This window comes from Ananas comosus, linkage group 1 (genome assembly GCF_001540865.1).
Source record: "Ananas comosus cultivar F153 linkage group 1, ASM154086v1, whole genome shotgun sequence".
NCBI lineage: Eukaryota > Viridiplantae > Streptophyta > Magnoliopsida > Poales > Bromeliaceae > Ananas > Ananas comosus.
Window position 1 is genome coordinate 9,801,095 of NC_033621.1, and position 25,962 is coordinate 9,827,056.

The following is a 25,962-nucleotide window of genomic DNA, read 5'->3' on the forward strand; positions in this document are numbered from 1 at the left end:
CGGCAGGGCAGTATACGTATGTCAAGAAATACGCGGGAGGCTATTGTATAGGAGGGGCATTTTGGCCAGGCGGCGGAAAAAGCGGACCGAATCTGCAAAAAGGAAAAAGGTGGCCCGATTTTGCAAAACCCCAAAATAAGTGAATTTTTTATGCAAATTGGCCAAAATAAAAATATAATTTTAAAACTAAACTTATAATAAAATAAACAAAGAATAGAATAGAAAATCACTTTATGCTCCTATAAAAACTGTCACATGCAATTAGCTTTTTAAGAAACTATATTTGCATTCTTTTTTTCTTTTCTTTTTTTTGGTTTGAAATGTGAATTCAAACATGAATATGTGTCAAATACTAAATTTGGACATTTATATTTGCATTCTACCGAATCCGACGATGTCAGATTCGGTCGGAGTTTTCTAACCACTTTCGTCCCTCCTCCATGTTTTTCTTCTTCTTTTTTTTTGAGTTAATTTCTTCAATGCCCTCTTAAAATTTGATAATTTTTTAAAAATTGTAAAATATTATTAATGCCCTTATATATATAAGGGTTTAAGGTTTAGGCTTTGGGTTTGAAATTTAGAGGGGTATTTATAATATATTTATATACTGAGAGGGATATGAATGATAATTTAAAATTTGAAAACTCACCTATGATATTTTAAAATTCTGGAGGATTATATTTATTGCCCTTTTTTAAAAAATTCAAAAAATGTTTGTTTATAAGTCATCCTTAAAATGAAAGAAGTATACAAGCTTATCCCTCCACCCCAAAAATTTTGATGGGCAGGGAGAAAAAATCCAGTTCACCACCGGTTTGATGCACTTAGAAGTAATTAATCTGCGGGCTATTTTTTTTTTTTTCCTTTGCATTTGGCCCCATCATTTTTTTTTTCCACAAATAGCCTCATCAATTTTATAATTATAATTTTGACCCTATTCCCACCACACAAGCACCGCATCAGTACCACGCGAACAGAGTGGGGGCTGAGTTTAGTGGTTATATTCACCCCGTGCTCAAGTAATATAATACACTAAACACCGTGAATGAATTACCCTATTCAACTTATTCCACACCCTCCACCCCTGCTCGCATGGCGTTTACGTGATACCTGCATGATGTGGATAGGGCCAAAATTATAATTATAAAATTAATGGAACTATTTGTGAAAATAATTTTTTTGAAAAGGCCAAATGCAAAAAAAAACTCTTATTCTGTAGTTGTAATTAGAGGGGTTTAACAAGCTGAGCACGAGCTAATTCGTTAAAATATCGAGCCGAAAAATTCAACTCATATTCGGCTCATATTTATTAACAAACCGAATATGAGCTGACTGACGAACAATAATCTAAAAATGAATTTAAAAGAATATGTATAGAAAATATTTTTTAAAAAATTTTGCTCATTAGATTTTTATATAATTATTGGAACTTTATATATAAATGAGATTTTTTTTATAATTGAGTTGAGCTTAGGTTGGACTAAAAATTAAATAATAAAAAATTATATTATATTATATAATTATTTATTTATATATAAATATATAATATATAATATATAAATATAAGATAGATGTATTAAAGCAATTTTCGAATCGAACACAAGCTCGCTCGCGAACAACAGCTGGATTGCCAACCCTAGTTGTAATAATGTAAAGATTTGAATATAGTATCGGTTTAATATATTTTAATTTACTTGAAATAAGTTAGAACTGAACAAGTTCCTAGATGACAAGCCTAAAGGTTATCTTATCGATGATATCGATGATGATATCGATATTGATGATAGCGACGATATTGAAAAATATAAAAATAAAAAAAAGGAATTGTGTAGTATTTGGGACCTAGCTGCTGCTGTTGAAGCTCCATCTACAAATGGATAAGACAGAAATATGTAAAGCCCTGGTAAGATTCTTCGCTTTGCATCAAATTAAACCCTAGTTGTAATAATGTAAAGATTTGAATATAGTATTGATTTGGACTTTTTTTGAAAATGACCTTATAAAATTTTCTAATTAGGTAAATAACCCTATAAAAAATAAAATTGGCAAACTAACCCTCATCTTGCCATGTAGGAGCCACGTCACACCACCTTTACGAAGGCGATGAACGATTCACCCCCTTTTTAATTTTTTACAAAAGCGAGAATTATTTACTGACTTTTCTTATTTACTGTTTCTTTCTATATTTCATATATAATTCTAACAACCACATAAAAACTTTAACAAATCATATATAATCTTAACAATCTGAAAATCGTAATAATCTATCCATACAATCCTAACAATCAAATAATCAAATAAAAATTATATCCTGGTTGAGGTAATAGAAAATTATGGAGACGATGAATAATTCGCCGTCTTCTTAAAGACGGTGAACTGTTCACCGCTTTTAAAAGAAAATTTCACCCCAGCGCTGACTTGGCAAAAGGAAGGTTACTTTGCAAAATATTTTTTTAGTACGGGTATGTAGCCAATTATAATACTCATTAGGGTTATTTTGAAAAAAAAAGTCCTATTGATTTAATATGTTTGAATCTAATTGATATAAGTTAGAACTACACAAGTAAGCTCAATTTTTCTAGTTGCTAGAGCTAAACTCAAATTAGCTGTAATTTCAACTGCAACAATTTAAGAAAAATACCTCAACCATAAACTTATCTTTTTTCTCACCAGTGAAATAAAATATATTTTTTTGCTGTGTTAATTGGTTATTTCACTGTCTCATATAAAATGATAAAATTTATAAATACAAAATTTCAAAAGCATTCAACAAAATAAATTATTTGTAACCACCATATTTCCTACTAGTGTAACCAAACAAGATGTATAAAGTTGTAACTACCACATATAAGTATAACATGCATCTTTCACACACAATCAAACATTGCTTGCAATTGACTTCTCGGACTACTAAGCCTTCTAAATATTTTAATTATAAAAATAAGCATATAAAATTTTTATTTACAAAATTAGGTTTAAACGGACTTTTTAAAAATAATAAATCATTCACCACTTTCACATAACTTAAATATCTTCCACATGCCAACTTTGAAAAAGTTATAATATTAAATTCTGAAAATAATTTTAATATGTTGAAGAAAGCAATGAATGATTTGCACTATTTAAAAAGCAGTAATTTATTGACCGCATATGCCTAGTTTTGTAATATTTTTTTTTGCCAAACTATTTTTATAATTATAATATTTTTAAAACCTGTTAATTAAAAAAATTATTTTATATTGCATGTAAAATCGAAGAGTCCAACTACAATGCTAACAATAGTACTAAACACTTGTGCTACCAAGTTTTCTACCGTGATCTATCCCATTGACCATTTTCACCTTTTAAATCATACTATTCAACCAACCACTCACTCAACCCTAGAGGACCGGTATCATTCTAACCGTACATCCTTTCATCCAAGAGCCAAAAACTTAACAACACCAATGACTTGGTGCTATTAATAGTATTCTAGTCTAGTTTTAAAATGGAATACTAATTTCAATTGGTGCATTTCACTTTAGCTACTGCAGTTAAAATTAAGGATGTCTAACAGTTAGAACTACATTCAAATCAGCTAGAGCACTAACTACAGTAATTGGTGAAGAATCTAATCACTCCACTTAACAAGAAAATAAAGACACCTTCATAATATGGTAAAAAAGAGAGAGAGAGAGTGTAGCTGCAGTAGTTGTAATTGCAACAAAACTGGAAAAATGGTGTAATGTAACTAATACATTTTCAATTGTATTGCATTTACTATTACATCTAACAAAGGAGGCTACAAATCAATCAAACTTAAAGATGAGACAATAAAACCAAAATATTTAAAGATGCTAGTTGTTCTTTCATTGACTTATTTCTACATTTTTGCCATGAACATATAAAAAGTGATATTATCTGTTTACATCTTTCTATTTAGTTGCTACATATTTCAATAATGTAAATGCGTAACAAAGGCATTCTCAGATGGATTGTCACGTCCGGAGATTCTTTTTGAAAATCTATTTTAGAAAAATCAGCAAGCATGCATATAACCACACAGGAAATAATAAAAAATAGATGATCACATAATACTATTAATCAATGCTTAAGAATCAACTAAACCAATAACTTAATCCACCGTTATTAATCATCATGAATAATCAGCAGGAAATGAGTTAAACTGACCAAGAGATCTGAATCAAAGAACTAATCCAACAAGAATCGAAGACTAAACTAAGTACTATTACAGATTTTAAGTTGGCATATTTCGTGAAGTCGGAGTCTTGAAGGTTCAAAGAAGAATAAACGAAGATTGAAGACTTAGGCTTCGTTTGGTTTAGAGTTAAGTAAGAACTAGTTATTCCAGGGATAGAATTAAGTTCAGGATTAAGGTGGGGTTAAAGTAATTTTGTGTTTGGTTGAGAATTGAGTCTAGTCTAGATATAAGCAAAATAGTGTTTGGTTAGAGTAAGTAAAGTAAGAAGGATAATGGATAGTTATTAAAATTATATATAAAAGGCCATACCGGCCATATCGGCCATTAAAAGGGTCACAAAATCTATAATTTTAATGGCCGATATGGTGCGTTTGCTCGTTTAACGGTATAGAAGAGTTCAAATCAACTAAATTTTTTTTAGAAAATTCTTTAAACTATTTAAAATAAGATCTAGACTCTAGATCTCAAATATAAAAATTGTATCATCACTTTTTGAAGGATATTCATTTCCAGCCATTCATTTTTCTGTTCACTTGATGGACAAGAGAACAATATCGAAAATGTGTGAAATTTGATTTCCAGATAGTTTAAATAGTTTAGATCATGTTTAACGGTGTCGATCATCAATTTGGAAGCTCTATGATCTAAAACAAATCAGTAGTAAACGGCTCGGTTTACTACCGATAGTATTCTAACAAAACTCTATATATATATATATATATATATATATATAGAGTCCGGCTACTATACTTTTATGAGTAATAGCTCCCTTATACTTATAAGTTTTCGGCCCTTAGATTTATTCCATTGATCATTTCCACCTATTAGATCATACTATTCAACCAACTACCCACTCAACCCTAGGGGACCACTACTATTCTAAGTGGGGACCATCATCGTATTAACCACACATCCCATCAATCAACGGTTAAAAATTTATGAGTACAAGGAGGTCTATACTCATAAGAGTATAGTAGCCCCAGCCTATATATATATATATATATATATATATATATATATATATATATATATAGAGAGAGAGAGAGAGAGAGAGAGAGAGAGAGAGAGAGAGTTCGGCTACTATACTCTTATGAGTGCAAGTCCTTTTGTGCTCATAAATTTTCGATCGTTAAATCTACCACATTGATCATTTTCACCCATTAGATCATATTATTCAACCAACCACCCACTCAACCCTAAGAACCACTATCATCCTAACCACATATACTGTCATCTAATGGTTAAAAACTTATGAGTACAATGGAGCCTATACTCAATAGAGTATAGTAGCCAAGCCTATACACACACACACACACAAAATGTATATGTATATATAAAGGTTGCATTAAGGTCCCTCGAACATCCAGAATTGTAATTAAGTCCCCGCTAGCCCGCGTAAAATGCATAGTAGTACCTCTCCGAGCAATTTCACGCAATTTGGTGCATGAAATATCACGTTAATTACAGAAATATCCCTCAATCTAATTTTCTCTTTCTAACTTCCGATTTGTGCCATTTTGCACAGAAATCACAGAATTGCACGAAATTGCATTTGCGTGTTCCTCTCTCAATCTGCTTTCATTCGAGTTCTTCCGCTCATCAAAACTCCAAGGTTTCTCACATGAAATGATAGCCTCTTCATGATGTGCTCAATTTTTGCAAATTGCAAAATGTGCAATTTGATCCCCTAAACTCCGAGTTTCTTACCAAGAACTCACCAGTGTATTTTGCACAGTGACACCTTTCCCTGAATTTTTATGCAATTCGGCACATAAAATATCGCGCTTTCTATTGAAAAACTCGTATTTCCACATTTGGCATCTTTTTATTTTCATTTTAAACAGCGCTTTTGGCTCGCAGAATCCGAAAACGAACCTCACCACGACTTCCGACACTGCTAGACCATTAAAGTGGTGACTTCGTTTTGTCGGAAATGGTTCCGATTTGCGACCTTACCCCTATCTCTTTCCAATTCCCATATTTGAATTCCAAAATCCGAATTAATATTTAAATTTAGAATTTCAAATACTAGGTTTTTGAATTTGAATTTGCAGATTTCTACAGTAAAACATAACTATTTCCCCTCTTTTAATGGATAACAGAGCCACTGCACCAGATCACGATGAGACCTAAATACAAGCAGAAACATATAAGCATTTTTCTTTGTTTTAATGCTAATACATGGATATTTTGGATAACAGTGTCAAAGTCAATCCCAAACCTCCTCCTTTCCTGGTAAATTTATCCCATTTATGTGCATCTATTTCCATCCACTATTCATTACGACCTCAGTTAGTACACAGTGACATGATTAGAGCGATGTTTTCAGTAAGAAACATCATGAACTCGACCTAGGGATGTAATGTGGGCCGTGCCGGGCTGGCACGGCCCACATTTTTCGGGCCACATCGGGCCAAAGGTCGGCCCGGCCCGACCCGGTTTTTAATCCGGGCCGTGCCGTGCCGGCCCGGTTTCATGAAATAGTAGGCCCGGCCCGGCCCCATGGCCCGGCCAGCACGGGCCGTGCCGTGCCGGGCCGGGCTTCGTGCCAGCCTGCCAGGGGCGCCGGGCTTTTTTTTTTCTCCTTTCCACAGTTTTTTTTTTCAGAATTTTATTTTTCAGAAAAAAAATATTTTTAATACTTTTTTTATTATTTGAGGAGAAATTGATGAATTTGAATGTATGTAATAGTATTTATAGATATAAAAAAAATTTAAAAATATATATGAATATATATTTTACTTTTGACCAAAATGCCATCTTCTAACATTTAATTTTTGAATGTTCGTGAGGGCATTAGATAATTTTTGATTCAAAACATATGATTTTTTTTTAATGTTATTATAACCCCACCACACTTTGTTTTTTAAAAAATAATAAAAAAAAAATTGAAAAGGGAAAAATACAACGCATAATAGCGTTGAGGGACCCACGTCCCAAGGCTCTACAATCTGGCAGACACATTGACAGTGATCCGAAAAATGGTTTAGCTAGGCCTAGTAGCATGCTAAGCTATCTAATACTTAACTTATTCGGCGTCGCCGCAGCGGGCCATCCGGTGGGCCGTGCATGCGGGCTGCGACGTACTTACGCCGGCACGGCCAACAGCCCCGAGACTGGCCGTTGCAGTGCCGGCCTACGGCCGCAGGCTCGCCGTCATAGAACCGGGATTATGTCGGGCCGGCCCGCCAACGATATAAGTAGACCGTGAACCGAGCCATGCCCGGACCGCTGTCGTGCAGGCCGGGCGGGCCACACCGGGGCCCTTTTACACCCCTAACTCGACCCAACAAAAAAAAAAAAACAAATATATGACATTCTAACAACAACATGAGTTTAAAAAAATAAAATTTTTGAGTGAAACTTTTGCAATAATCCCTGCTTAAACCAAAAAACAAAGAAGAAAGAAAACAAAGGTCACAACAAATCACAGCTTAGGACTACAAATGCATGTAAACAAAATATACTATCCACACAAGGTTTAAAGTGCCGTGGCACGGGAGTGTGCCGCTGTCTGCTTGACACAATACGACACCGGTATGTTTTCGTGCCAACACGTGATACACTTACGTGCCAATAAATACGCATAACCTCCTACTAGTACATTTTAGTACGAACTTATTTTAATTTTTTTGTTCCAATAAACTCTTATAATCATTATTTTAAAGATCTAATCAAATAATTATGAATATTTGCAATGTATAACGTACTATACAATTAACATGCTTGTAAAATTTTTTTGTAAGTAAAGTACAGCTATACCTGATACAGAATAGAAATTTTTACATATTAGAACTTTTAAAATGCAAAGACATATTTCTTTCTTTCTTTTGATCATATTACAGTCTTCTCTTTTATAAAATACAAAAAAATAATTTTAAAATTTATTTGAAAAATTATTTGAGAAAAGTATTTGAAAAAAATATTTTTTAATTATTTTTTCAAAATATTATTAGATCTATCAAAAAAACCTAAGCAATAAATTATATGACAAATAAATTAAAATAAATTTAAGTATCAATTGATTTAGTTTAGCTTTTAATTTTATCAGTATTTTTAATTTTTAACGCAAAAATAAAATTTTATATTTGATGTGCCTCAAAATTTATTTATTGAGTTCGATTTTGTTCTCTAATTGGCAAAAAATTTCACGATGTGACAAATTTTGATAAAATAAATTGTGAAGGAAAAATAAATATCTATGGTGAAAGCAGAGAAAAAATGGATGTATGGATCGGATATGTAAATTAAAAATTTACCTATATATTAATAAACAAAAAAAAATTAAATTATAAATTTTTTAACTTATCTAACAAATAAATTTTCGATTTGCAATGTCTTTAAAAGATGTGGGATACTCGAATGTTTCTTGGTACCCCAAAGAACAAAACAAAAGAAAAAACCAAAAACCAAAAAAAAAAAGGCAAAAAAGCAAAAAGAAAACAACAATACCGGCATGGCACTGTGCCATGGCACACTCCGCCGTATCGCATGAGACCGTGCGACACGGCGGACCGTGCAATACGGCAGTGTGCCGCGGCATGGAGGGGGGGGGGTCTCGTACCCCCCTGTACCGATACGTGTCCGTGCCGGCTCGTGCCGTACGACACTTTAATCCTTGATCCACGCCCTTAAATTAATTTACAGGACAAGACCAATCAATAGAACTCAATTCCTCCTATTGCCCTCATCTCATATAAGACTTTCTTGCCTGCTATGAGAAGTGTGTTCCCTCAAAATGTAACTTCTATGGAAGCACTAGTATACTGAAATAGTAACATAAGCAGTAAAGAAAAAGCTATGTACCTTGCCAAAATTTTCCCCTTTTTTTGTCCAAGATTTGGTCATCCATTATACATCCGCAATTCCGAGGGGTCAGCAAAGAAGATAGACTGATTGGGTAACCAATGCGGCATGAGACTCAGTAGATCTCTTCGTAGTTTACAACTGTAGTTCTCCCATGCGACAACAGCGAGCGATAAGTCATTTGAATCAGTGAAAACTTTAGCTTCTTCATAACATGAACAACCTAAAGTATTCTCAGCAAGCTCACGATCGCATGGTAAACAGATTTCCATGTCAGTGGATGTCCTAAATCGGAAAGACAGTTGTGGCGATTCCGAGTTTTCGATGGCTTCACTTCTTGCTGCAGCCAATTCAGAGGCTTTCCAGTAGTAGAATTGTAGCACCTGCTTGCAAAGACCATATCAGTTGTAAGCTAACATAAACTCAGAAATATCATGAGGAATTTCGAAAGAGAACATCTCTTCAATGGATGTTGACAAACTTTTATTGCTTCAGTAACAAAATGCTCTTAATTGAACCTCGCGAGAAACCAAGTATTGGAAAACACAAAATGAAGTTCTTAGCATAGCTGACTTCCGTTCAAAATAGGTTTAGTATTCACCGTGAATGGTGAATGATTTCAAAGGAAACTGTTAGTTAACAAAACCTCCTTTTATTCCAAAATTAATTAGATGGACTTACTGTTCAATTTGTCCAACGCCCATTATTTGATGTTGGCCATCACAATAAAACTCTCAACGTCAATTAGGATAACCCCGATAAGGTACTAAAATTAGATATATGAAGAACCACAATGATGAGGAAAGCTGAAATGAAGTTATGGATTAATGGCCACATTACAAAAATTACTCCTGCACTTTCTCCCCTATCTCACTTACCTCAAGCATCTTCAATTGCTTCAATTTGAACCTTGCAATTTACTGTGTCAAAACGATTCAAAATTTTGGGATGATTGTTAAGGTTCAGAAATTTGAACCTTGCATTTTTACTTGTGTCAAAGCGATTCAAAAATTTACAGAGAAAAAAGAACGAATTGATCTTGTAGGATTCCCAAGAAATTCTTCGATAGAGTTGATCAAATATAGAATCTGCTTTTGTGATGTCAACGGAGTCTTTTGAGTACTTGTTCGATAAGTCTTGACACAAGTAATGAATTTTTGTTCGACGTCTCTGCTTTCCTTTCGGTCAGCTGCCCCTCACATCATTTTGGAAGAGATGATGGAAGCAGGAGTTCATTTTGGTCTGTATATGACGCCGAAAATAGACCGATTTGATATCACCCTTCAATTCGAATTAGCAAAAGCAATGTCTTCTTGCATAATATGGATCACAGAAATAAGACAGATTCCCCTATGTGTGCCTAATGAAATAGTACCACACAAATCTAACAATTTATCCAACAATCTACCGGTTTATGTAGCTCCCGTAATTGTACACAGGGTAGGGGGGCAGGGATTAATTGAGATAGGATTGAAAGAGCAAAGTGGCTTCATTTTTAATTCAGCCCGACTCAAACGGATAAAACTTCTAATCTAATGGCGATTACAACTGCAATTTTATAACATTAGAGGAGGAAAAATTGGAAGCATTTTGGGTCTTTTGGGCTTTCCAAAGCATAAAAATTAGTTCTTTTAGTGACTAAATTACCAAACTAAGCACACGTGCCCGTCTATGCTAGCTTCTAGAAGAGCTTTTGTACTCTGAGAAGAAGCAGCCAGATGTTTAGCAATAACAAAGTCTAGAACTTCTGCCACCACAGAAAGTTGATCGAGCTTTTGGACTCCACAGCCAAAACTCTAATTTGAAGTTTTTGCTTCTCTTATTGAAGATATTAATGACGAAACCATTGGTACTCCTTTAAACAGCTTCACATAAGTAGTACCATATGTAGAAGCTCCAGCCAAGCCAAACAGGCTCTAAATCGAGCAATAAACCAAGACAAATGTGAAAAGTAAATTTCCCTGTATAAGTTACCTGAAGTGCATGCAAACTGTTGATGAATTTCATATCAAAAACCTCATCTCCTCTAGCAAGTGTCAATGGGTTATTGAGCTGCTCAAAAGGTTCAATTGATTGATCAGATGAACTATCCTTCAAATCACTGGTCGTAAGGAAAGAATACCCGAGAAACTGCACTCTGGCACAGCGGATATCAAACCCCGATTTTTCATTGGAAAACCAATACATATTATTGGATGCAGGTGAAGGCAAGAAACAGTTAGGGTTATTGAAATTGTTGTTCGATGATGGTTGATGAGAGAGGAGAGAGAGAAGTTTGGCATCCTCATCGTGAGCACTGTCACGGGTGAACCAAAGAGTCAGCGTGAGCCTTTCTCCTTCGATTACCTGTTGATTTTGGAGGTGGATCAGATTGTAAAACTTGGATATAGAAAGAATACAAGAGCAAATTGAAATTCAGTGGTACCGCTTGCATGTATATTCTTTTAATGCAAAGAACTTCAGAAAGAACATATATCAGAGCAAATTGAAATTCTATGGCGGAATGACAATCTTACTAAAGGGAAGTTGTGCTCCCAATTCCCCTGTAAAAATAACATTTCGAGTACAATAGAAAAAGGTTTGAACTAAATTATGGCTTGCAATTACAATCTTACTAAAGTGACACTCTGCATCAAGTACTGGCAATGGAATTCTAACTGCAGCCAACGAACTTTGTTTTTGCAGTTGCTTCTATTGCTGATAAACAGGTGCAGTTGCTTCTATTGCTGATAAACAGGAACAGTCGTTAATCAAGTCCACCCATCTTTCTTTCCGCCAACTTCATTTTGGTTTTCTAAGTATTAGAAGCGATATCTCTCAGCATCTATGTACGTGAACATATATCATACACACTATATTTACATATTTGATATTTTATAATGTGGTATACAGCAAACCAATCTGTCACTATCAAAGATGAACAGAGATAACTACCTCATCCACACAATGGACATTGCGACGGTCAGCTGTATAGATTACAACATCCTGCGAGGACAAAAACAGAAAAACCAGTTTATAGTACAGTTTTTTTTTTTTTTTTCTGTCTAACTAACAACAAGAAATGCAAGTACAATCCTTTTCCAGAGATTACTATTCTGATTTTAGGGGTCTCAGACGGTCTGCCTGGCCCAAGCAGCCCATTTATGTCCTATAAAGACTGAACTTGGAGAAAAGGTATTAACACTTCCTTCTCTTCTTTTTTTCGCTTCCCTTATTCTTATATTTTATTTTTATTTTTTTGGAGAGGGAAGCAAGGGAAGTAGCTAAAGATAAAATGCTTACACCAGCAAATGGAACAACAGCAGAGGGTTCGCCATCTTGAAAGTGAAAGATTCCACCTTTAAAATCCTTTCCATGATTATTTAAATAGCACACTGCCTTTATCCAAAAGAACAAACAGCTGTTAGCATAAAAATAACTAGTGAAAAGCAGTTTCCAAACATGGGAATTATATAAATTTCATCAACAAACAACACAAGAAAGTCACTTCATCTATGGAACAGAAGCAGTGATATTGAAACGATAAGGTTTTTGGCTTTTGCCCATTAAGCTGCAGTCACAATTATGGCCATTCCCCCAACTCCATGTGCAAATAATAAACTAACAAAGAAATAAGAAAAAACATGTACTCAAATGCAAGGAACGGGCCCATACTTCCTATAGCTGATAGCATGACTGATACATCCCTAATTTATTCAAGAAGTTCAGTAAAACAAAAGAGGGATAGAATCTAATAATCAGCAGTATCAATTAGTGTATAGAAGGGGACTAGGAAAAGCCCTTTTATAAAGCTATTTCGGGTAAAATGCATGGACAGACCCTGCAGTACCCTAAAATTGCAACTTGATTCCTGAAGTTTCCACATTAACACCTAGCCCCTGAACATTCTAACATTTTGAAATTCCATCCCAGATCAGCACAAGAAATTAGATATTTATTGAGCTTTTTTTTCTGCAAAATGAGATTGTTACCAATTTCAAACAAACTGAAACATTCAGTTCCAACTGTTCAGAGAGAACTTAGTTCTTAGTACATGAAAACTAATTGTTACAAAACCTATGTGAAATTTTATAGTTAAAAAACTCAGGATGATGCTACAAGAAGGTTTGTTTTTTAAATAAGGGTGTAAAATGGACATTTTGCTACAAAAATAAGATTGTTCTTTTTCTTTTATTATCGCATTCATGGAGTTGCAATATATAAGAAAGTCCAGAGACGAAGCATTTAAGTTGAAATCTCAGAGACCAAGTCACAAATAACGGGAAACTATAGGACTATCTATATCAGTAATGTTCATCTATTTGTTATGGTGCAGCACCAAGAATTGATAGCTGAGTCATGAAAGTTGGTTAAATAACACACCTAAATTTAGAAAGGTATCATGATACATGAATGGAAAATTCAATCATCATATATATATATATATAATTTTGGAAGCATTGTTCCAAGTGAACCATACGCTGCCACGTGGCACACTTACATAGGAAGTTCCAATATGCCACGTGGCGCATATATTATCATAACAATACAAATATTATACTAATCATATATTATATTTTACAAATATTATTTATATAAATATTTAAGTAATTAGAAGAAATCATAACTGTGAGATCCCTGGTATTTGACTATGGAGGCTTGTCGACAGCTCTGGAGAGTGTCGGGACAAGTTCGAGTCGCGTTGGCGTCAAATAGACACAAAACGGACTCCGTACGACGCGAGGGCAGCCTTCAGCGAAGAAATCTACAAAATAGCAGATTTTCCTGCTTGCTGTACCTGTACAGCCAGCGAGGTGTACCAGTACACTATACTGGTTGAGCACGTACTGCTCTCGGGTTGGCCTCCTGTACCGGTACGCAATCCCGTGTACCGGTACACCAGGGTAGGTGAGAGGGTGTTTTGGTCTTTTTCTACCTCGTTCGTATCACCCTCCTCTCCCCAGCTTATTTACATGTAGAGTGAGGCTGAGAGAGAGAGTTTTGCTCTTGGTTTCCTCCCTCTCTCTCTCTCTAGAGCCGATTGTGGGCAAGGTGGAGCTCGGGTGGAGTTTCGTCGCCGACGTGGTGCCGCGGAGCCGTTCGAGCGCACGTTGTGTCGTCTTGGTGCTGTGAGGAGCTCGGGCGAGCGTGGATTTCCATCGTCCTCGACATTGCGCCGACTCTTGAGGATCTATCGAGGTGAGTGCTCTATGGAATTGCTGCGCATACTTCGGGTATCATTAATTCGAGCTTAAGTGCTGATTCGCAGGATCTTGTCGTCGACTGTTAGTATTTCAGCTCGTTCTCGACGTAGGAGCATCGGATTGCGACGAGACTTGGTTCGTTGGATTCGGGACTTCGAGAGGAATCCACGAAGCCCTTACTTGCGAATTTTGGTGAAGGTTAGCTTGGTCGAAATCCTTCTCTTCTCTGCTGCTGTGGATTTTGGACTGAATTGAGGATTTTTGGTGTTTTTAGTTTGGAGTTAGCTCGATTTCGAGACTCGGGTGTTTTTGGTCGATCCAGCAGGTGGTGTCGCAACTGAGGGGGTTCCGTGCTGCCAGGGATTAGCGTGCGAGGTGGGTTACATCGGTTTTGACTCCTAAGTTCATAATCGTCGACATGTATAGATCTCGATTTTTGATAATCTATTCTAGTTCGAATTCATGGATTATATGATAGATTGCAAATCTGAATTTGGAGCATGTGGTAATAAATTAAGTAGGTTATACATGTTGGACTTGAAAATTGAATTAGGAGAAAACCTGCGATTTGGACCTGTCACCTGTTTAAACTGCCTGATTTAGCTCTAGGAGCCGTTATAAAATTGTACTGTCGCAGTATCCTCAAGACAAGTACTCCAGGTAGTTTAGAATACATTTACGCTCGTGCTGGTATGCCGAGTGAATTTTTACAGGGTCGTTCAGGTTGTTCCGGACTGTTGGGTGCCGTCAGAGTTGACAGTGGACCCGTATCGCCTTTTTGGCGTCAGATTGTGTCGAGAGCACGTTACCTGTTGGTTGTTAGACCAGTTTCAGTCAGTTACTTGACTTTGGCTATTGGGAGCCTGATTGAGCTCGACAGAGATACGCTGCATACTCGGTTGGGTAGCGCCCACGAGTGCCACTCCGGAAACGGGCTTTGTGCTTTCGCATTGGTGTCGCTCATGCCAGTTGGACTTGCTCTCCACGGACCAGTTAGTGTGGAGGTAGCTGGACAGTCGCAACGGGGCAGGGACGGGTGTATTCACAGTCCTGGGGACGGGTATGCTTACAGTCCCGATTGGATTGGGTCAGATTTGACATTTCCTACAGTTGGTTAGCGTAGAGCATGATAGTGTAGTGATCGATAGCAGTAGAGTGTACTTCCTGCTTTTCCTACTATCCTTGCTCCCTTCTGTAAACTTAGTGGGTGACCGATGTTGGTTTGGACAGTACCCACTGAGGACTACTTGTTTTTACAGTAGTTCTCACGCCCAGTTGTTACTCTTGTTTTGCAGAGCCACAGGTTTCGTCTGCTGCGCCTTTCGCGGATCAGGATCGAGGCAAAGGTGTCGCGAGTTAGAGCCCTACCCGACTGACAGAGCTAGTGGCACCTCTGCTGCAGGTAGATGTTTTGTCTGAGTTTATGTACATAGCTTACTTAACTCGCCAGTGTGAGTAACTCTGTATTTTGGATTTGGAACTATGTATATGAAACTCTGTTTGTCTATTTGAGCAGCTCTATACTACTATTTGTAGTATTGTATATCTACAGGTACTTTTGACGCTTCGTATACAGGGAAAAGTCCTTTATATACGGCGGATTTGTCGGCGTGCCCAGGGAACGAGACATCCGGGGCGTGACGATAACCATACATACCAAACTATTTTGATATTGTACAACTTGATCTTCTTTTTTATTTTTTTTTTCCTTATATATAATAGCTTTACTTATTTTTAAAAAAATAAAATAATTAAAAATAATAATTGTTAACTAATGGTGCCACTAATTTTTAAGTCAGTTTTATTTTCACATTCCTCCTTTTTAAAAAACCAAATATTAGTATTAAAATATGTTTCAGATATTTCTTCATTTCACATTTTCTTCTATACTCTATTCTATGGGTATTAAAAGTCTTCTTTTTTTTCCCCAATCTACAAGGACTTCCTCTTATTAACGTCTAGCTTCCTCCAATATCGCCGAAGATGGCGTTGCCACCGCCGTCGCCAACGTTTCCGCGACCTCCGCCCTCACTCACCGACTCCAGTAATTTCTATTTTGCTTAATTTAAAGGGTACAAAATTAATAAAATTGATTAATTCTTGAGCCTATTCAACTTCCACAATTAATACTCTTGATTTCATTGTGTTCTAGGTTTTTTTTTACAAATATGATGAATTTCCTCTTATACTTGCACAATTTACAAATGATGCCGGTACCACATCTCCCGCCACCCTCGCCGCCCACCTCGGCCATCAACCATGTTTGGGTTTTTGTTTTTTTTTTCTTCTTAACTGCACAATCGTTACATTTTTTTTTCTTTTTCCTTCGATTGTGAGGCCTATTCAACTTTCGCAGTTAATACCTAAAACGTTACAAATCTTTACTTTAAAAATTATAATTCAATGATTTATTACAAGTACATGGCACTATTTTCTCACTGTTATCAACTATATGTATAATAGGTGGAGTCAGATTTATTTTCCACCTTTATACACCATCTTTCTACAGGAGGCAAATTTATTTCAAAATTCGAAAATAGTCATGCGTAATAATTTGGTCGGTTAGTAATGTATATCTGAACTTTCTTTTTCAGGATACATACCAGTAGCTTGGGAGTTCATCATAGTATTGGAATTTTCTGAGAGCATAACTATTTGCCCCTACCCCAAGAAATACTCGATAATTACTTTTGGGAGGTATGTTTGATATATATATATTTAAATTTTTGGTTGATTTGCTGAAAATAATTGATAGATATACATCATTAATTATTCATAATAACAAGCACTTTCCAGTTTAAAGGAATCATAATATGAATCATGCTACAAATGTTCTAAAAACTTACTTTCTAAATTTAGTCACGGCAAATCCTTCAAAATATAACTTTACAGAATTAGTCATAAAGGATTTGAGATAAGGTTAATTTTCTTCACCATTTCAATATTGAATATTTAAAAAAATATAAATAATAATTATGTTAAATATCTAATGGATTTGAACCTTCTACTTTTTCATATTAGAACCTTTACCTTTCAAAAAACCCTACAACTGAAGACCATTTAAATTGATCATTTTGGATTTTAACCTTATACTTCTTTATTTTAAAAGCTTTTCATTATGTACATGTGCACCATGACAGAATCCTTTTAGAAATTGATGTTTTCATATCTAGATTACGCTTAAGGGATCGAAAGAAATTTCAATTGTAAAATAGCTCTATTAAAAANACCTAAAACTAAGCCTCCGTTTGGTTCAGAGTTAAGGAAAAAGTAGCTATTCCAGGGATAGGGTTAAGTTTAGGGTTAAAGTGGGGTTAAAATTTTTTTGTGTTTGGGTGGGGGTTGGAGTTAGTCTAGAATAATGAAAAATAGTGTTTGGTTGGAGTAGGTGGGATAAGAAGATAATGATTGATAAAGAAGGATAATGATTGGTTGGAGTAGGTGTGATAAGAAAGATAGTAGGTTATTATGAATAGAAAATAGTGTTTGGTTGGAGTTTGGTGGGGTTAGGTGGGGTTAGCTAACCCGGGATAATTTATTTGAGGTGGGGTTAGCTAACCCCACGTATTTTTTGGGGTGTTTGGGGATAAAATGGGGGTTAAGGGGTTATTCCACCCCTTAACCCCCAACCAAACAAGGGCTAAGAGTTAGAAGTCAAGTCTTATAAGTTCTTTTCGCTTATCATGTTATTATTTACAACTTCATGTTTAAGTAGAGTTGGCATGTTCATTCCTGCACAATATCTATTTAAATAGCTTTAACACGTCTAAAATATTACAATTCACTTTTTTTTTCCTCTTACCTATTCTTCATTATGTGCATCACCTCTTAAAGACTTTTTTTCTTATGGAACAATTAAGCATCTTAGAATAGATTTATATTCTTTCCTAAAAACTTGCTAATTTTGAAGATTTTTCTTGCTCCAAATGTAACATCAGATTTCATGAAAAGATAAATATACTTTAAAATATCAAGATAAAACTCCATGCATGCACCAGTTAACTTGCTTTAACATCACATCTCTCAATTATTAAGTTAAAACTCCGTGCATGCACGGGTTAACTTGCTTGTTGAAAAGAAAACTCAGAATATCCGGTTCGTGCCAGAAGCCATCAGAATATCAGACTACTCTAAAAGTTCAAATAATATTCTTTCTTTTGCAAACAAATAGAATACAACTATAAAAAGAACTAATATGCAACATTATCCACTCATATAGAATAAAAAAAAAACCATGAAATTAGCATTATAATTAATCGCCTGCAAATAAATAGAAAATAACTTTAGAATAAGATCATGTTAAATATTAACAATAGATACAGACAAGGAACACATGACCAGAAGATAACGTAACCAAGAAATTGTAATATGCAACATGATATGCAGTGGAATTTTGTCTATTCCATGACTCGGACGTCCTAATAACATAAACAATGGAATTATGTCAGCTTCTACAGAATGCTTAAAGAGGACAGCATAAAAAATAATTTATAAAACGGAAATTATCAAATGGAATAATGCTAACTTTTGCACATTCAGAGGTTCTAAAAACACGGGCATATGAAAGCCACTTATAATGCTATTTATAATCATATAAGAAAATTCAGATTTTGCAGGATTATGTATGTAGATACTAGATAGATAATTTTGCAGGGTGAACATCTCTTAAATATTATGATGCGGAACACTTTACCGCAAAATCTCTCTGTTTAAGATAAGGCTTATTATCATCACTGTGCCATCCAATAGATGCTCCTTTACACCAACTGCATCCCAAACAACTATCATTTATCAGAGTTAGGAAGAGTATGTTAGCTCATATTTCTCTATTAATCTCAATTAAGCCAACATCAAGGTTGAAAATAGCAGATAGCGGATACATAGCGTTTGGGGTGTCTCGTAACGGAAAACGGATAGAGGGCATCATTGCGGCACTACAAACTCATAGCAGTTTCACAAAAAACTACTTTATATGCCTATATTCCTTATAGAAAATACATATGATTTTAAAGAGAAAGAAAAACAACTAGCCATAACCTTTTTCTAGTATTGCAAGTCTATACATAATTTTATGTCATTATATGGAAGTCTAACTTCAAAAATATTATGATTTAGCAAACCAAAAAGACAAAAAATAGAAACTCTATAGTCTATTTACAGATTTTTGATCATATATTTACCTTCAAAACCCTATCTGATAAGAGATTTTAACGCGTTTGCAATTTTCAAGCTTTTGGGCCTGTAGTGCCCGCCTTAATCCCGCTTTATAGCGCCCACTTTAGCGGCCCAACGCCTCTAAAGCGGTTGCTACTAACCCACTCCGCTAAATCCCACTTTCAATGTTATGGCGTAGTGGTAGTATATTAATTCTGCTATAGTGGCCGCCATAGCGGGCATAACAGCCTAGCCAATATAAAAGCAAAACAGTGTGAATGCACCTTCTAAATGGTCAATAGATCAGATACGAGGCAACAATATCCGTTTGTATGCAACAGGTGTACTCGAAGATTGAACCAAATGCAAAGCAATCAAATAGAAACAAACCACTTCCTATCATTCCAAGTGATAAATAGATACACCACGATGTATTATTATTGCAAAAACATTCATCTGATGAAAAATAACTCAAAATACAAAATATTTCCCAAAAAAATCATGAATTAAAGGAAAAATTAGAAACTTATAAGTTCATTCCTCTAATTAGCGCTAACACTGTTTAGAGATCAAAGATTAGAATATGACACTATCCTATCAAGGACAAATTACAATTTTGTACTATAAAACAAAAGGCAAATTGTAACATAAGCCCTCAACCTTTCGTATCACCGAAATTGATCCCCGCCCTTTATTTTTTTTTTTTTCTGTTTTACGATTAGTTTTCGATTTTATATTAAAAACAAAGGGTGAATTGCAAAATAGGCCTTCAACCTTTTCTTAATCTTCCACATTGGTCCTAAACATTAATTTCATTTAAAGTCGTCAGCTTACAATTTGGTTGTTAACCTCTACTTCTAGTAACAATCTTAGTCCTTCCAACAAATTCATCCATGCCGCAAAAGCAATGGTCATGTGGACAAGGCCATTTACCTATTTTATCCAAAAGATTAGTCTAAGAAAGCATTCTAGCAATAGTCTTAGATATCAAAAGAACCAATGTTAAGCGTACTAACCAAAGAGGTAACTAAAAGAGACAACAAACAAGAACTTATACCATTATATAGCGGATGTGGGAATGGAACACATGATCTCTTGGAACTCATGCGGCTTAGGATGGATCTTCGTACCACGTAACTAAAATATTGTTCTAACAATTCTAAATGGAGAAATTCTTAAGCATTGAAGAAATTAGAGTGCGATAAGGCATGGATTAGGGATCTAATAGTGCTAAATTTGAAAGGTTAAGGATCTAAACACGAAATATCTAGAGCAATCTATTACAATATACTAAAGCCTGTGGAGCAACCTATAAATGTTGACACATATACTAAAATTGGACAAAATTACCTCAGTGAATTATGGAAATTACATAATACATTTTAACATAAGTTGTTTTTATAGGGGCTTTTTAGTATTTTCAATCATAAAAGGAATTTCCACATCTTTTCAATTATGCCTACTCTCTCTCTCTCACTCATTGAGAGATGCGACCCCTGTTTCTCTATACACCCATCCGTCCCTCCCTCCTTCTCTCCCTTACCAAGAGATGTGCCCTATGTTTCTTTGTGTGCCCCCATCTCTCTCTTTTATCTCCCTCTCTCCCTCTCTCACACCAAGAGATATGCCCTCTATTTCTTTGTGTGCCCCCATCTCTCTCTTTTCTCTTTCTCTCTCTTCCCCTACCTTCCTCCCCCGCACCTCATCCCCATCCCCATCCCCCTCCCCCTCCTCGAGATATGCGCCCTCTATTTTTTTTTGTGCCCCTATCTCTCTCTTTTCTCTTTCTCTCTTTTCTCCTCCCTTCCTCTCGATTGTTTCTTTGTATGCCCCTTCCTCTTCCTCTGTCGACAGCAGGATGGTAAAGGTGGCGATATGCTGCTGCCCACCCTTCTCCATTTTAGATGCTGGCCTGCCCCGCACCGCCTCTACGCTGCGGCCCAGCGCGGGTCTTCCTCTCTCTCTCCCTCTCTCTCTCTCTCTCTCTCTCTGGCTCGCTCGCTCGCTTGCTCGCTTAAAATTGTTGTTTTTTACTATTCTCTATGATGGTCAACCATACAACAAGAGTCAACAATAGTCAACTTGATAGTTGGGTTAAGCAAGGTGCTCTGCTTATGGATTTAAACTTTGGCACGTGTTGTTTTAACCTTTTTGACAGTTTTTTCTTTTTGACACCTGTAAGTTTTGTTTATAAACCTATATAGATAGTAACTACTACCTTTTTTATAGTTATCTCTGGTAACTTTTTCTTCCTCCATTAGGAATGTTATTGTTCTAAATTCTGCTTTTTTTTTCGTTTATTCTCTATTTTGCATGTTTGTTGATTTATTTTCTTTAGTTAATGAACTTTTAGAAAGTGAAGGATTAGAAACCAGCAAAAGTTATCTTTTAAGGAAAGTAAAATTATGCATTAAAAAGTAAAATTATGGGACAATTGCTTATATACCCCTAAAAAGTTTCCGACTTTCCGATTTACCTCTCTTAGAAGGCAAATATTGAAAATACTCTTTTTACGTTCCAACCTATTTTTAATATACCCCTAAAGTTAAAATCTGTTAATTAACTACGTTATCTCTATAAAATTACTATTTTGCCCTTTCAAATATACCCTTCCACCATCACTGACTTTCTTATTTGCCCTTAAAGTCAGGGGCACAAAAATTATTTTGACTTTTGGTCTTTTCCAATATACCCCTCTACCGTCACCAATATTTCTTAATTGCCCTTAAGTTAAGGGCAAAATTGGCATTTTAATTTTTTTTTAACTGTTGTAGATATTTAACTCACGTTTAACCCAAGTTAACTTAACAAGAGGTAACTGCGGGGGTATTTTGTAATAACGATGGAACATATAAGAGATATTTTAGAAAGAAAAAAAAAAGTAGGGGTAAATCGGATATTTTCAAACGTATGAGGGGTATATAGGCAATTATCCCTAAAATTATGCATTAAAAAGGTCAACTTTTACAAAACTGCATATAGTGACTTGGTCTTTTTTTAATAGCTATATGTGATAGCTTTTTCTTCCCCTACAAGTATGTTATTATTCTAAAAAAATGCTCTTTTTTAGTAGCTTTTTTAAATTGTATGGAATTTTCAAAACTAAACAACTAAAAAATTAGTAAAAATTTTCTTTTAAGGAAAGAAGATTTATGCATTAGCATGTCATGCTTGGATCAATTTTTATACAGTAACTTTTGCCTTTTTTTACAACTACCACTGATAGATATTTCTTCAATCAAGTATGATATTATCCTAAATTCTGCTCCTTTTAGTATGATTTTTAAATTGCATGTGCTGTTGTTGTATTCTCTTTTGGTTTTTTATCTTTTTCCCATCATTGCTTAAGGGGCTGTTTGGTTCTTTGGAAAAGTATAAAAAATAAATTTCGAATGAATGTTTTCCATGGAAAACCTCTTTTTCAGTTTTTCAATCATTTGGTTCCAAAAAAACTAGCTTATTTGGAAAAGCTTTTTTCAGATTTCATGAAAAACTAGTGTTTTCGTTTTACGGATTTTTTTAAGGAAAATGAAAACACTGGTTTTCCATAAAATTTGGAAAAGAAAAAGAACTTTCCAAAAAAGTTAGTTTTTCGTTGAACCAAATGGACAAAAAACTAAAAAAGAAGTTTTTCACGAATATGTTTTTTCATGGAAAAAATTTTTTCTTGGAAAACTCTTTTCCACACTTTTCTGAGGAACCAAACAGTCCCTTATTTAACATAACACATCATTATATGAAGTTAAAGTTTTATCGTAAAATGGTTGTAAGTTACCAATTTTATTTTTAGATTTTTTAGCTACACCTTACACGCAGAAGCTTTATGTATTTCATTTTCTGCAATAGTCTGTTGCTTTCTGAATGAAGATGAATTTTGGCTCAAATCAAGGCATGGGATTTTCATAAAGCAGGATAAATAAAATGTTAATTTCTTAAATATACGGTGGTTTGTTGATCTCTGATATATGGTTTTCTCGCTCCCCGCAATTTGCAGGATGGGAGTGAGGAAAAGTAGATTTGAGGTGATAATTTATTTGAGTTGTAGAGGCTGGCTTTGAAATTTCATGTAGCGTGACATGTGTTATTTCCTATTTGACTCTAAAATTAACTAAATGCAATAAAAACTTACAAAGCCTATCCAACACACCCGCTACAAAGTGCGGACACATTGCTAATTAGGCCTAAAGCAAGAAGTATGGAAGGGTTAGGGTTCACGGAACTAATTAGGGTAGTGAACGATGAGAGGGCGACGTTGTGGGTGAAGAGGGATTCAATGGTGTTGGAACATGTATGAAGTTTTAGAAAAGTTGAGAGTATCTTTTCCTTGCAGTGTTTATGAACTTCAGTCTAAATTTTTCTTTTTGTTAAAAAACTTCTATTTTTATGCAAAACTCTCTGTTCATGGATAGTAGAATTGGAATTATATAACAATTTCCTAGCAAGTTTTGTTAATTTATTTTTTTAAGGAGATCTACATTCGGAGATTAGTTATGCGGGAGAATATTGATTCTGTTTCGCACTTTTCATGAACCAAACAAGAGGAATGGGAGTGATCCATTTCGACTCCCATTCCAATTGCGAAGCAGATGTTTAAGGATAGTTGGTCTTTCCATTTCCCGTTCCAATGTAAACCAATTATGTTTCCTATTTCCTTTCCATTCTCAAACCAAACAAGCCTTATAGAACATGTTTGGATGTCGGAATAAGATAACCAATGATAACTTATTCAGTATGAAAATTTTCTCATGCGATTGAAGCTGGGAGTTCGATTTTTGCTCCTTGAAAGATCTTGGCATCCGTGATTTGGTAGCATAGCATATTTCAAAAAGGCCAAATACGATATCATTGCTATACTCTTTATCTACCAAATACTACGCGATTCGTGCTTCTTGAGAAAATCAAAGAGATATCTCGACCAACATATCTATACATCCACACAAGCCCAAAGGGTTAGGGTTAGGGTTAGGGGGACCTGATGAGGGCGGTGAACTCGACGAAGAGGGCGAAGTCGCAGGCGAAGAGGGACTCGACGGTGTCGCGGAGGCGGTCGCGGACGGGGAGGAAGGGGAGGAGGAGGTGGGCGCAGTCGGTGGCGGCCAGGTGGAGGAGGGTGGTAGACAGCACGCCCGGCCGGTACCCCACGGCGCCGCAGCTCCGGTGGATGAACTCCAGCTCCTGCCGCGCGCCCCACCACCACAACCATTCAGTAAGAAATCAAGAATTAATCAAGAAGAAGAAAAGCGAACGAGAGAGAGAGAGAGAGGGTGCGAACCTTGCAGAGATCGCGGGAGACGAACCCGCGGAGGATGTGACGGCCGCCACGCTCCGCATCCGCCGCCGCCGCCGCCGCCATGGCCGTCGCCACCTGGAGCTCGCGTTGCCTCGTGTGTACGGACGACGGGGAGGGGAAATAGCAACGGCACGCGCACCACAATTCCACGTGCCAAGAAGGCTTAATTTGGTATTGAAACCTATCCAACGCCATTACATACGATTCCACGTTCCAAGAAAGCTTAGTTTGATATTAAAGTCTATCCAACGTTATTAGATAAATAGAGTTGAAAAAAAAGTATATAGGAAAATACTTCTGCGTTCTCTAATGGGATTGCAGATACTAAGTTCAATCGAACGCTGTTAAATAAAATTGAGTTAGAAAAAAATATATTGGGATACTCATCGCTGTGTATTACGTACGAAAATAAACAGATATTTTTTTATCGTCCTTTCTCACCGCACGTAATGCAATCTTCCCACAATTCCAAACGAAAAATCATAAACGTAATCTTTTGCAATCCCAAACAAAGTCATAATAGTCGGTGTTTTGGTCTAGATTCTAGAACGTGATTTTAGTATGTTAACTTATATTTCATAATCTTATTCCAATTTTTAGAGCCTGTTTTCTAAATTTAGAGTTCCAAAATCACAAACTGCTAAATCTGCTATCTAAAATCTAATACTAATTTAGGATTAAATGTTAAATTAAGTTTATGTCTTGGATTCAAATTTAAATTTTAAAAATTTATGATATAAGATCTAAAATTTTAATTTCAAGTTTTAAATTTTAAATTTTAAAATTGAAATTTTAGAATTTTGAATAAAATTTTAAATTTTCAAATTATAAATTAATTAATTCTAAATTCTAAATTTTAAAATTTTAAAGTTTAATTTCTAATTTTTAATTTTTAAATTTCATATTTTAATGTTTGAATTTCAAATTTCAAATNAATCTGCAAAAACGAAAAAGGTGATCCGATTTTGCAAAAGCCCAAAATAAGTGAATTTTTTATGCAAAAAGGCCTATTATATTTGAATTTAAATTTTTTAATTTTAAATTTTAAATTTTAAATTTAAATATCAAATTTTAATTTAAAATTTAAAATTTAAAATTTAAATATCAAATTTAAAATTTTAAAATTCCACATTCGCATTCAGTAGTTCAAAAAATTCTCTAGTAAAAATATACAAAACTTACTGAAATTATAAGATCATTTTAACTTGGCTGTCGAACCTTGCAAAATTTTAATTTTATTATCAAATCCTTTCAATTTGTCTGATTTGAGTGAGTAAACGATACTTTTATTTCAAAATTTAATCTAATTATTTTATTTAGTAAATTTA

At 35.2% G+C, this 25,962-nt stretch overlaps 1 protein-coding gene across 7 annotated transcripts; it reads right to left on the reverse strand.

Annotated features, from left to right (window-relative positions):
* On the reverse strand, positions 73 to 24,940 carry LOC109721542. 7 transcript variants are annotated; one of them, XM_020249220.1, is made up of 8 exons: positions 24,617 to 24,795; positions 24,317 to 24,519; positions 18,884 to 18,956; positions 12,290 to 12,385; positions 11,942 to 11,992; positions 10,982 to 11,353; positions 9,008 to 9,390; positions 73 to 92 (listed from the first exon to the last, which is right to left on the reverse strand). In XM_020249220.1, the coding sequence occupies exons 1-7, from the start codon at positions 24,695 to 24,697 to the stop codon at positions 9,046 to 9,048; spliced, it is 1,221 nt and encodes a 406-aa protein (XP_020104809.1). In that variant the 5' UTR covers positions 24,698 to 24,795; the 3' UTR covers positions 73 to 92; positions 9,008 to 9,045. The 7 variants fall into 7 exon arrangements, with proteins under 7 accessions (XP_020104809.1, XP_020104800.1, XP_020104792.1 ...); XM_020249211.1 differs by lacking the exon at positions 73 to 92 and adding an exon at positions 7,495 to 7,579; XM_020249203.1 differs by lacking the exon at positions 73 to 92 and adding an exon at positions 24,930 to 24,940 and having other exon boundaries at positions 8,532 to 9,390; positions 24,617 to 24,815.